Source organism: Rhinopithecus bieti, unplaced genomic scaffold, assembly GCF_001698545.2.
Source record: "Rhinopithecus bieti isolate Rb0 unplaced genomic scaffold, ASM169854v2 scaffold_18620, whole genome shotgun sequence".
In the NCBI taxonomy this organism is placed as follows: domain Eukaryota; kingdom Metazoa; phylum Chordata; class Mammalia; order Primates; family Cercopithecidae; genus Rhinopithecus; species Rhinopithecus bieti.
The window spans coordinates 1,273,355-1,285,889 of NW_016809631.1; the positions used below are offsets into that span (position 1 = coordinate 1,273,355).

Consider the following 12,535-nt stretch of genomic DNA (forward strand, 5'->3'; position numbering starts at 1 on the left):
CTAGGAAATGGGATTCCCTTCCCCCTTGCACTTCTCAGGTGAGGCAATGCCTCGCCCTGCTTCAGCTTTCACTGGTCGGGCTGCAGCAGCTGACCAGCACCGATTGTCCGGCACTCCCTAGTGAGATGACCCCAGTACCTCAGTTGAAAATGCAGAAATCACCTGTCTTCTGTGTCGCTGGCACTGGGAGTTGGAGACTGGAGCTGTTCCTATTCGGCCATCTTGCTCCGCTCCCCCCCGCCCCTGCCCCCGCTGAGGTCAGGATTTCAAGACCAGCCTGGCCAACACGGTGAAACTCTGTCTCTACTAAAAATACACACAAAAAAATTAGCTGGCTAGGCGTGGTGGCTCACGCCTGTAATCCCAGGAGTTCGGGAGGCTGAAGTGGGTGGAATACCTGAGGTCGGGAGTTCAAGACCAGCCTGGCCAACATGGAGAAACCCTGTCTCTACTAAAAATACAAAATTAGCCAGGCGTGGTGGTCGTGGGTGCCTTGTAATCCCAGTCACTCGGGAGGCTGAGCCAGGACAACTGCTTGAACCTGGGAGGTGGAGGCTGTGGTGAGCCGAGATTGCACCATTGCACTCCAGCCTGGGCAACAAGAGCAAAACTCCATCTCAAATAATAATAATAATAATAATAATAATAATAATAATAATAATAAGCTGGGCATGGTAGTGTGTGCCTGTAGTCCCAGGCACTGAGGAGGCTGAGGCAGGAGAACCTTTTGAACCCGGGAGGCAGAGGTTGCCATGAGGTGAAATTGCACTACTTCACTCCAGCCTGGGTAACAGAGTGAGATTCTGTCTCAAAAAATACAAAATAAATGTAATTTAATAAGAAAACAATGCCCTTACACTCTATTTTTTTAACCTAGTTGGGTTATTTTACTACTGGCTACGACCCACTAACCTAACACCTGACACATGAATAGGCTGCAACCCACCATTGGAAACACTTTGGTCCAGCATGGCATGCCCTGCTATGCATTTTCCCTGCCCTCAGCCCTTTAAGTGTAACTATGTTAAAGCCCTCAACTAACTAGTTCACTATGAACACCCAAAAAAAGTGTAAGCATACTCAACAAAACATTTTCTTCTGGAAAAAACAAAATGAACTGTCTACTATTTTTCTCATGCTAACATTTTCTATTAGATATCTACTTGTTCTGATAAAATGTAACCAAAAACAATAAAAACTCACGGAATTCTAAAGATTCTTTTGTTGATTCTGGGAGGAAGAGAATGGTCGAACTTGGTGCCAAATTGCCTCCAAACCAGGAAACATCAAGCAACCCAGTCAATGCCTCTCATTCCTGCTAGTCCTGGGGTTTCATAAGTCATCATGCAACTTGCAGAGATTAGTTCCTATCACTTGGTTGAACTCTGCAATAAACCTTCATTCATGTTGACCTCAGTTATTTGAAATTTGGCTTAAAAACTTGAAACAATTTTTTACTCACTGTTTTAGTCTGTTTTCATAGTGCAATAAAGAAACACCTGAGACTGGGTAATTTACAGAGGAAAGAGCTTTAATTGACCCACAGTTCTGCATGCCTGGGGAGGCCTCAGGAAACTTACAATCATGGTGGAAGGGAAAGCAGGCACATCTTACATGGCAGCAGGGGACAGAGAGCGTGGGAAGGAAGAACTGTCAACAGTTTTAAACTCATCAGATCTTGTGAGAACTCATTCACTATCATGAGAACAGTGTGGAATTAAACCACCCCCATGATCCAATCACCTCCCACCAGATCATTCCCTTGACACATGGGGACAAAGGGGATTACAATTCGAGATAAGACCTGGGTGGGGACACACAGCCAAACCATACCATTTACCGTTTACCTTTGCCAGTCTAAGAAGAGACTGATAAGGAGATTAAAAGCAAAAGAAGACTGTGAGAAAAATGTTTACCTGTTTAAGAAAACAAACTTATCTAGCATCATGAAGCTCACAACACAATATACCAGTGTGATAAATTCTCATTACAAATCATTTTTATCTATTTCTTAAAGCAGATCTGGCAGGACTTCTATTTGGCAAAACATTCAAATTTGTTAAGAATGCAATTTGTACTTTAATGAAGCTTCACTTATTTTAAAATACTAAGGCTATGATTCAGAATAGCATGTTAAAAATTTTAATGAGTGCTTGAAGTTATTCTGTTGGTAAGGGTGTATGGTATTAAACACCTTAATCCTTAAATACTGGTTTCACAGGCACAAACCTCAAATTTTTCAACATACAGGAGACTGCTCTAGTATTCTCACTCTAAGAGTTAGAGTCAGTTAGATTTTTTATCCACTCAAAATAAATTTACATTATACAGAAGAAATACCAAATGCTTTGTTTTTCTCAATTATGACCCTCTTTAAGACAATTCTATAGTCACCGATTTAAATGTCCATTATACTGAACCTTAAATGCTCAGTTCTCTCCAGCTCTAATGTGGATTCAACCTTCCAACAATTTCCAATACTCTAGAGATGTTTTAAAAAATTCTAGGGCAAGGCCTTGAAAAATTACCAATTGGGTACAATGTTCACTATCTGTGTAACAGTAACACTAAAAGCCCAATCTCCACCAGTATGCAATAAACTCATGTAAAAAAACATTCACATGTACCCCTGAATCTAAAATTTAAAAAAGTTTAAATAATTCTATAGTTTCTTAGTTTATATCACAAAACATGCACTTACCTAAAATGCTCTGTGCACATGAAAATATTTCTATTACTTTTCCCCCCACTATATTCCATCTAGAATACAGTCACAGAAGAATGAAAGGGGAGTGAAAGGTAAGAAAAGTGAGATAAGAAAGGGAGGAGGGAAGGGAATGGACAAAAATTAGATGGTCTTTTATCCAACATTTAGCACAGGCACAGAATAATGAGGTTGTCATCACTCTAAACTAATCCACGTTAACTGACTACAAAGATGATAGAACAATGAAATTAATGCATCCATAAAAATGTAGTTCTAGAGATGCCAAGATGGGCATTATCCAGAAGTGACTGTAGAAGGACTCTGCCTGTTACCCACTGCCTTCAGAACACGTGGTCTTCTTAGTGACTAAATCATGATATTTCCATGTTAGATGGTGAGATTTGTGTTTCCTCACAAATCTCAGCCTGACCATAAGAACAAGCAGTGAAACTTGTTAAATATAGCAGCTCCCACTACCAGCCTCAGAACTACTGAGCCAGCATCTTTAAAGGAGAAGAATCTGACCTCGCTAACTGATGCCAAATTCAGGCTGTTGGCTGCTTTTCTTGCCAGGCAGCTTCCTACCAGCGCTTCAAGCAAGTGAGCCATACAGCCACTCAAACAGTAGCTCTGGATATAGGATTAATGGCTTAAAAAATAAAGTTTAGACAGAGCTATGGAAGCTAATTTAGGAAACACAGGACTAAATTCCAGTAAGGTAAAGAAGGGGGCAAACTGGTAACAGTGGCTATGAAAAATGTTTGTCTAGGCTCAAATATTTAGCCAACATGCATTTTAGAAACTCAAAAGTGACATGCAACACAAACCTATGGCTGTACTGTCTCTAGCACAGCCTGGGGATTATGTATATATTCCAAAGTTTCACATCACCATGGGATTTTTAATGTAATTATCACCCAAAATATGGCATGGGTCCCTAAATATTTATATTCTTGGGTCTCCTGAATAATAATAATCTGGAATGAAAAAGCATTAAAACCAACAATTCCTTCCTCTATAACACTCAGGGGTGAGAAGGAACAGCCACATCAGATGAAAGAGCAAATAATTACCTTCTAACATTCCTCCTGCCATTTTCATTTCATATTTATTAAATACAAATTTTGGTCCAAAAATTGCATCTCTGAAGTGAATCATTTAAAAAATAATATAGGTATACACATACCAGGGATATTAGCCAAAAACTGATTCAGCAGCTGTGTGCTTAAATGATAAGAGCAACTCAAGTAAATTCTGAACAGTAAATTCCTCTGAGGCAAACTTCGGATTCTCTCTCTTCCATGTGCTCTTTAAGTGCATTCTGTGCATCATATAGTAGTATATACATCCATAACACTTCATAAATAATACAAAATAAAATGATGCCTGTAGATCCAGGCCTGAAGGGATCAATTCTTAGGCACAATTCCAAAGGTTAATTTTAACCATGTGGAAATTATGTCAAACGCCGTAGAATGTACTGCTGAAATATTCTTAATTCCAAAGCAAAATATATAATCAAAATGTACAATATAGTTGGCCATTCTGAATGGGTTAAGTGCCAATGACAAGAAACCAACGAATAAAATCTATTCATCTCCGTATTTTCTGAAATGTCTAATGTTGTCACCACATTTTGAACAAAAACTAAACAGTTCTCAGTTTCTCAGGATAATGGCATAGGGAGAGGAAAACAACAGCATGGATACTGCAAGAGAATAAGACATAAAAAGTTATCTGGAATTGTTTTAATGTTCACGTTTTCTTGGAGATTTTCTTCGGAGACTGATTAAGTTGCATTTTTATTAGGCTAGTAATAAAGCTAATTTTATTCTTTAAGTAAAAATGCCTGACAATAGGGAAAGAAGATTTAGTCTACGTTCAAGTTCCAATTTACTCAAGTAGTAGGACAGAAATTTTTAAATGCTGCAAATAGCTAGATAATCCATGAACGTCAGTTTCTTCTTCTGCATGATGAGTACAAAACATTCCAACATACCACAAAAATTATTGAAGATTAATTAAGAATATATTCTACACCACTTGAGAAATACAAGTTTATACAAAGATACAGAATTGCACTTGCAAATTCACCATGTCTTCTCATGATTGTTTAGCATATAAGTTCCCAATTCCTTGCCGCCCATGATAACAATTAAAAAGGTAACAAGGCTGAGTGCGGTGGCTCACACCTGTAATCCCAACACTCTGGAAGATCAAGGCAGGAGAGTTGCTTGAACTCAGGGGTTCAAGACCAGCCTGAGCAACACATAGTGTAATTCCGTCTCTACAAAAAACGCAAACATCAGCCAAGCATGGTGGTGTGTGCCTATATCCCAGCTACTCAAGTCTGTGGTGGGAGGATGGCTTGAGCCTGGGAGGGTAAGGCTGCAGTGAGCCATGATCATGCCACTGGGTGACAGAGTGAGACCCCGTCTCAAAACAACAACAACAAAAAGTAACAAGAAAGGAGTTTCTATAGGAATTCCTGTCAATTCAAGTCCAGCTAACAACACTCACTAAATAACTAAAATAATTTTTATTCCATGTGATGAGTTAACTCTAATGAAATGCAATTAAAAGAAGGCAAAACTGGACTGAAGTAAGAAAGGAAACTGAGAAATCTTGCAATGTTATCATTTAGCAGTAAATCATGGGGAGAAGGGGCAGCAAATATGAAACTAAACAGCAACAATAAGAAAGCCAGACCATGATGGATAATGCTCAGACTGCAATTTTTTTTAATTGTTTGATGGTATTTGTCATTATATCCTGACAACTACATGCATCTGCATTCTTCTAATGAAATATACTCAACAAAGTTTGTTGAGACTAAGGTCATATTTTAAAACTATCCATAAAATATATACTAGCAGGTCACATTTGAAAATACTATGTAATCCAGGAAGAAAACTAAGGAGGCCTTTATTTTCATTTCTGAACATCTATACATTGTGTAGTGTCCCATAGGGTAAAACCAGGCAAGGGAAACACTCAGCCTAAAAGGGAAATCTAATGGGTTCTTTGCTGTCTGACAGATGAAGACAAGCAGCACTCGAGACCTGAAATCTAAGGTTCATATCATACTGGAAGGAAAAAAAAAAAGCAGCTATTAAACCTGTGTAGTACATAAAAAAGAACTCTGAAATATAAACAATAGAAATTTATGTGTTAAAAACATGTGAAGAGTTACCATGACTCATGATATCAATCGAATGAGCACCCTTGAAATCACAGGTTGTTGTATCTTTTACATTTCTATCATAATGTTAATAGTTAATATTTTTCTGTTGCTGGATAAAAAACTATATATTATTTTTAATCATGAAAATCCTTCCGAAAGAATTCTACTTAACAAATATTTTGGGACAAAAGTGTTAAGAATAAATGTTAGTTTTTTCCCCAGCAAACCTGCAGTGATTCCATAATCTCAGTTATCAAAACCACCTATTTCTCGCTCTCTCACAATTTACCTTTCTTGGATTTGGCTCCGATCTTCAGTTTTGACGGCCAAGCAATCTGCGTATTTGTTTCCTCCATGATCTGTAGCCAAAATTGAGAGAAATATTGACTCAATTAAAAAATTGTATTTACAGATAAGATTTTTCACACACAAAAAAGTTTATTTTCAAGTTCCTAGCTTCATGTGATACAAAATGATCTCATTTGAAAACAATGCAAAGAAAAAAAAATCCTCGGGGGGAAAAAGATTTTTTATAAGCCTTTAATCTATTAGAAATATTCAAATATATTTTGTTACTCCCAGTGTTCCTCTCCACGATGCTTCAGAATTCTAACACAAAGACCAAAAAGTACATGAACAAGTAATTAAGCCAACTTGATGCCAGAACCGTCAGAGATGCTTGTGCTGAATAAAATTCCCCAAGACAATTGCCAAGGGATTGCAACACACCAAACATGATTCCTGTAATACAAAACTGCATGAGTTAGACCATACTAAATGAAGATTTTTTTTTTCCCTGGGGGAAAAAATAACTTACTTTGGGCACATTTGTATTTCATTAAAACTGATGAAAACCTTCTAAATGCAACATCACGTCATAGGACTGCATTCCCCATCATCCTTTTCCTGGTTCAGAATGGCATTTTTGCCAAAAGTCCTTCCCACTTGCACATGCAGCTAACACTGGCTAGGAGGTCTCAAGACCTAAATGAGTGGAAGCACCAGGACAAGTGAGGGAAGCAACGACTGTCCAGCAATGGAAATGGACAGTAAACAAGAGAAGAACAGGATTTAAAACGTGCATCCTTTGTTCCTCACTAATTTTCCATCAATTACACAAAATTAATGTTTGCTCATGTAACACAAACACAGAATTAACCAAACTAATAGGGCAAACTACTAACCAATATGCAAACAGAAAAAAAAAATCATTCATTACTTTAATCACTTGAATTAAACTAGGATAATACTTATCTTTAATATGGATTGAGAGTTCATTAAATAAATTAATGGTGAAAACAACTTAAACACATCAAGAGTGCAATGAATAATAAGTACCTTTTTCTCCTCAGTACTGGCTTTGTACCAGGCACAAGGAAATGCTTCACATGTATCATACTTCATTAAACCCCCTTTATCATAATATAAAAGGGCTTCCAGCAGATGTTTCAGACTGTAAGTCCACATATGCATTTTGTCTATTCATTGTAGGGTTTTTCAAAGTTTGAGCCAACATTTTTAAATCTGAGAATTTCATAGAAAAATTCAGATTTCTGGTTCTCTGGAAAACTTGGCACATTTAGCACAGACAGCTCACAATCCCACATGGCAACGTTTGGCTGGCACTGAGCAACAGCTGTCCCCTTCAGTCAGGGTCAGCAGGCTCTGAGCTGCTCCCAGTCCCTACTGTGTCTCTCTGAGGTCAAAGGCCACTCGCCATCATCATCATGGCATTGTACTGCTCACTTGCCATTTTATCATCGTGTTTGCTGTTTTTCTCAGAGCAATATTTCTCTACACCTATGGCTCTATTAAAAATTGAACAAAAGTAAGGCCACACTGTCTTCACTAAGTCAAGGTACTGGTCTGGCCCTGAAGGCAGGTGAGCTGGTTACCTTAACCCTACAGCGCCTGGCCCCAGCTGCTTCTCTCATTCATGCCTGTCTCTGCTAATGTGTTTAGTTGTTTGCGCCATCAACTTGGTTAGTTAAGTCTAAACCAATAGTAAAAAATAAAAAATAAAATGTTATTTCTCAACTCCCTCGGCATCAGCCATGATGCCACCCCAAAAACACGTCCAGCAGGCTCTCCTGCTGAGCTCCTGCATTCACTGTTATCTCTTCCCCACAATTTCCCATCCCCGCCCCTTCTCATGCTCAGACTTCAGCTGCCATCTTGTCCAACTCCCCATCCTTTTCTACTCTCACACCAACCCAACCACAATTATTCTTCCCACCTCACTGTGTTTATTTCCCTCCTAACCCTTATTGCAAGTGGAAATCCTCTTATTTTCTGTACTTACTTATTTACAGCCTGTCTTTGCAAAACAGAAACTAAATTCTCTGCCCTGTACATAGCAGGCCCTGGATTTAACTAGTTTCAGAATTTTCCTCTAAGTTACTTTAGACTCTCAAAGAGATAAGATAGAAAAATAAGGCTGCATGCAGTGGCTCATGCCTATAATCCCAGCACTGAGTCAGGAGGACTGCTTGAGGCCAGGAGTTTGAGAACAGCCTGGACAATATAGTGAGACTCCATCTCTACAAAAAAATACAAAAATTAGCTGGGCATGGTAGCAGATACCTGTAGTCCCAGTTACTCAGGAGACTGAAGCAGGAGGATCACTTGAGCCCAGGAGTTTAAGGGTGCAGTGGGCTATGATCATGCTACCACATTCCAGCCTGGGCTACAGACTGAGACATTGTTTCTAAAACAACAACAACAACAACAACAACAACAAACAGAAAGAAAGACAGAAAAATAAGATCTTACTATAATGCTGCTGTTGGTGCGGAGGCAGTAAGAAAACAGTCTACATGCTTTTCCTTTTCTGAATTAAATAATGCAGTTGCTTAATCCAGTAAATGATGTCAAGGGCCATATTATGATACTGTAACAGAAGTTTCCCTTTTAACGTATGGGTAGAAGGCGTAACTTTCTGAAATCTTAAATCATTAGAACTGCCCAGAAATCACCCTGCATGTACACTCATTTTATTAAGCACCAATAGGTGCCCCATGACAGGAAATAATATGCCAGAGAAAATATCCTAAGAGCAGTAGGTAACTGCCATCAAGTTGGGGAGACAGCTTTATACACACTCCTTCTAACTCCCACTACAACTCCCTGTCTATACTGTGCAGAGAAGTGGGCTCACAAAGACCACTCTCAACCTACTCACGTCAACACTGTGTTTAAGGGAAAGTGGGGTAATTCAAGCCTCGAATCCCTAATTCTAACACCAGAGTTCTGTATACTATACCACATGACCTCTAAAGTTCTATGAGCCAGAGTAAATGCCAAACCTCTTAGAGAAAACAAACTGCCAGTAATTAGAACTTGGCATCTGGAGCTGACCTCTCCTATACAACTAGAAAAAAAGTGACTCTCTGGAACACCATTTCTGGCCAGCTAATGCCAACTCCTTGGATCATTCATGAAGCTGCTGGCCCCACACAGAGCTCTGGCCGGATGCCTTTGCAGACATCCTTTATTTGTTCATCACTGTGTGTAATCCAGCCATTATGAGCAAGGACTCTGGAGACAAATACCAGTTCTGCTGCTTCCTAGGGGTGCTGTGTTGAGCGCATTACTTAACTTCTATCAGTCTCAACTTCCTCCTCTGTAAAATTCATTATCATATCTATTTCTAAAGTTGTTGTGAGAACTTAATAAGAAAACCCTAAGCACATAGCATGGCACATAGTGAGTGCTTGATAATATCAGCCCTTGCATTTATGATGATACTGATAAGTTTTGGTCAGACAGGCACAGTCCTAGATACTAGGGATACAACAGCAAACGAGATGATTCCTACCTTGCAGGAGCTCAGAATCTAACAAGGGAGAAGACAAGGTAATTGCCGTCATGGTACTATGTGCCATGTTTCAGAATGGGGCAGCACAATATGAGCATGTACAGAGGGGATCCTAACCCGGTCGTGGGTAGTCAAGGAAAGCTACCTCAAGAAAATGCTTACTAATGCTGTGACCTAGAGGAGGAGAAAAAGTTGGCTCACCAGAGAAAAGGTGAAGAAAGTGACCCAGGAAGAGGAGAAGGGCATGTGGAAAGGTCTGGAAAAAGAAGAGACGGCTGGTACCTGCAAGGCCCTGAGGGTGATTCAGTGCAGCCGAAGGGCTTCGAGGCTCTCCCCACACATCCAGGATGGGTAATGTGTCTCCTGTCATCCCCACTGTCTACGGCTGTGCACACTAATGCCCTTCAAACTGACTTGAATTGGTGACACAAAGAGAAGCCAACAAGTACCTGTGCTTGGCTGACACTCCCTACAAATAAATTCTGGCCAGTGCAGTGATTACACATAGGAAGGGGCCACACTTACTCACTTTTGGGAAGTCAAATTTTTCCTTAGGATGTCATCAATGACGCTTTTAAAACCATCATCTACAATGACTCCATTGTAGGTCTATTCTTACAGCTTTGATATGGCACACTATTAATTTGTGATAGCCTCAGTCAGTGATGGGAGTAGTGGAGTGTGAAGCATCTGTCATGGGGGCGCGGGGGTGGGGGGTAGGGAGGAAGCAAGGTCTCTACAGGGGTGTGGGTGGAGGTGGTCCTAGAACTTCAGTACTGGAGCTAGATTATTGCATCTGGGCTGACAGCACATCCCTGCAGGGGGGTGGGTAAGGTTGGTTCCAGAATCCATACTAGACAGGTTACTGATCTGAGGCTACAGCACATCTCCTACAGAAGGTGTGGGGTAGAGGTTTGGTCCAGGAACCCCACGTACGAGCCAGTTACTGGGACTGAGGGCTGACAGGCACACCCCTGCAGGGTGTGGGTAGAGGTTGTCCAAAGAACCCCATACAGACTAGTACCGGAATTGGGCTGACAGGCACATCTCCTGCAGGGGGTGTGGGTAAGTGTTCCCCCAGTACTAGAGCTAGGTTACTGGATCTGAGGGCTGACAGGCACATCTCCTGCAGGGGGTGTGGGTAGAGGTTGGTTCCAGGAACCCCAGTACTGGAGCTAGGTTACTGGATGTGAGGGCTGACAAGCACATCTCCTGCAGGTGGCATGGGATGGAAGAAGGGGTACCAAGGCAGGAAGTAAGGCAGTAAGCAAGTCAGAGGTTCTGTATCCACAAATTATGCAAAAATATGTACTAAATGTTCATCAAGGCAGGTAAATCAGGGAACTGGAAAAGGTAAGGCTAGGAAGATGTGGTTGAAATCAAAGAAGCCACAAAACTGCTGAGAAGAAAATGACTATTTCTTTTTCAGGGGAAATAAAAAATTCCAGAGTGAGTTTCAGTTAGTTGGTTTTTGGTCTTTAAAAAAATCTCACTATTGTCCCTATTTGCACCTTCACAAAACCAAAACTCAAAGAACAAACTACTGATTTTGAATTATTTTCTATAAACATTAAAGTAACATTTTCAAAAACATCATGGAAATAAAGAGATAATTTTATGGATGCTACAATGGACAGAGACACTGACACTTTTTCAAGAGGATACTGTGCATTTCTCACAATCCAATTCCCGAAAAATCTGACAAGAAAATCACTTCCAAGAAACATATGATATGCTTAAGTAAGTCAATATGTTGTCCAAAATGTTTAGTTTGCTTTCAAGGAATAATTCAGTTAAGCAGATCATTCTGGTCATCCCCCACTCAAAATATGATGCTGATGCCTCCCAGTTGTGTGAAATGTTACCTGAAAGTTGGGAAACATGTTTAAAATAATTAGTACTTCCTTATGGAAACAAAACTATAAATATAATGGTGTCAGTTAAATTAGGGAATGCCAAGTTATGCAAAGCCACAAAATCTCTGCGAAGAAAATGATGTTGTCTCAGGGCCGGGGAGGGGGGTGCGGTGGGGGGAAGCCCTAAAGTGAATTCCAGCTAGTTTCTTAAAATCTTACTATTGTCCCTACTTCCACCACCACAAAATCAAAAGAAAGTTCAAAGAACAAACATCTGATGTTGAATCCTTTTCCATGAACATTAAAACACACATTATTTTAAAACTCTTGTTCTAACTCATAATTCTGGATGCTATATGATTTTGCTATTTCAGGTAAGTGAGTTTCAACTTCTGGACATCCTCACTGACAAAAAAAAATCTCTTCTCAATTTTACCAATCTCTGCTAGGGTTCTTTAGCTGCTCTCTCAGAATAGCAATCCTATATGTCATAAGAAAAGAGATTTTGGAGGAGTCCATCTAAAAATGTAACTATTTGAATATATAATTGTTTTAAATTTCTGTTGTTAGATGTACTGTGCTCATTTCTTATAGGGAACTAATAATTGAAGTGTAACTTCATTCTTATGGTAATATCAGATTTGATGAATGGCAAATATTCATAGTAACAAAAGGGCTTGACCAAAGAATATCAATTTTAAAATATATGAAACAATTAAAATTAAGATTGCTGATATAAGAAAATATATATATATTTTTTATTTCATCTGCAAAAGTTTTTTTCATCATAAAAATCTGATGAAGATGGGGGCGGAGCAAGATGGCCGAATAGGAACAGCTCCAGTCTCCAACTCCCAGCGCGAGCGACACAGAAGACCGGTGATTTCTGCATTTTCAACTGAGGTACTGGGGTCATCTCACTAGGGAGTGCCGGACAATCAGTGCTGGTCAGCTGCTGCAGCCTGACCAGC

At 39.8% G+C, this 12,535-nt stretch overlaps 1 protein-coding gene across 1 annotated transcript in view; it reads right to left on the bottom strand.

Annotated features, from left to right (window-relative positions):
• The window catches only part of BICC1 (BicC family RNA binding protein 1), a 328,432-nt gene that overhangs the window by 127,679 nt on the left and 188,218 nt on the right, over window positions 1–12,535 (bottom strand). Inside the window, exon 4 of the mRNA XM_017889898.1 lies at window positions 6,181–6,250. Coding sequence (XP_017745387.1) covers window positions 6,181–6,250 — 70 coding nt within the window. The remainder of the gene's footprint in view (window positions 1–6,180; window positions 6,251–12,535) is intronic.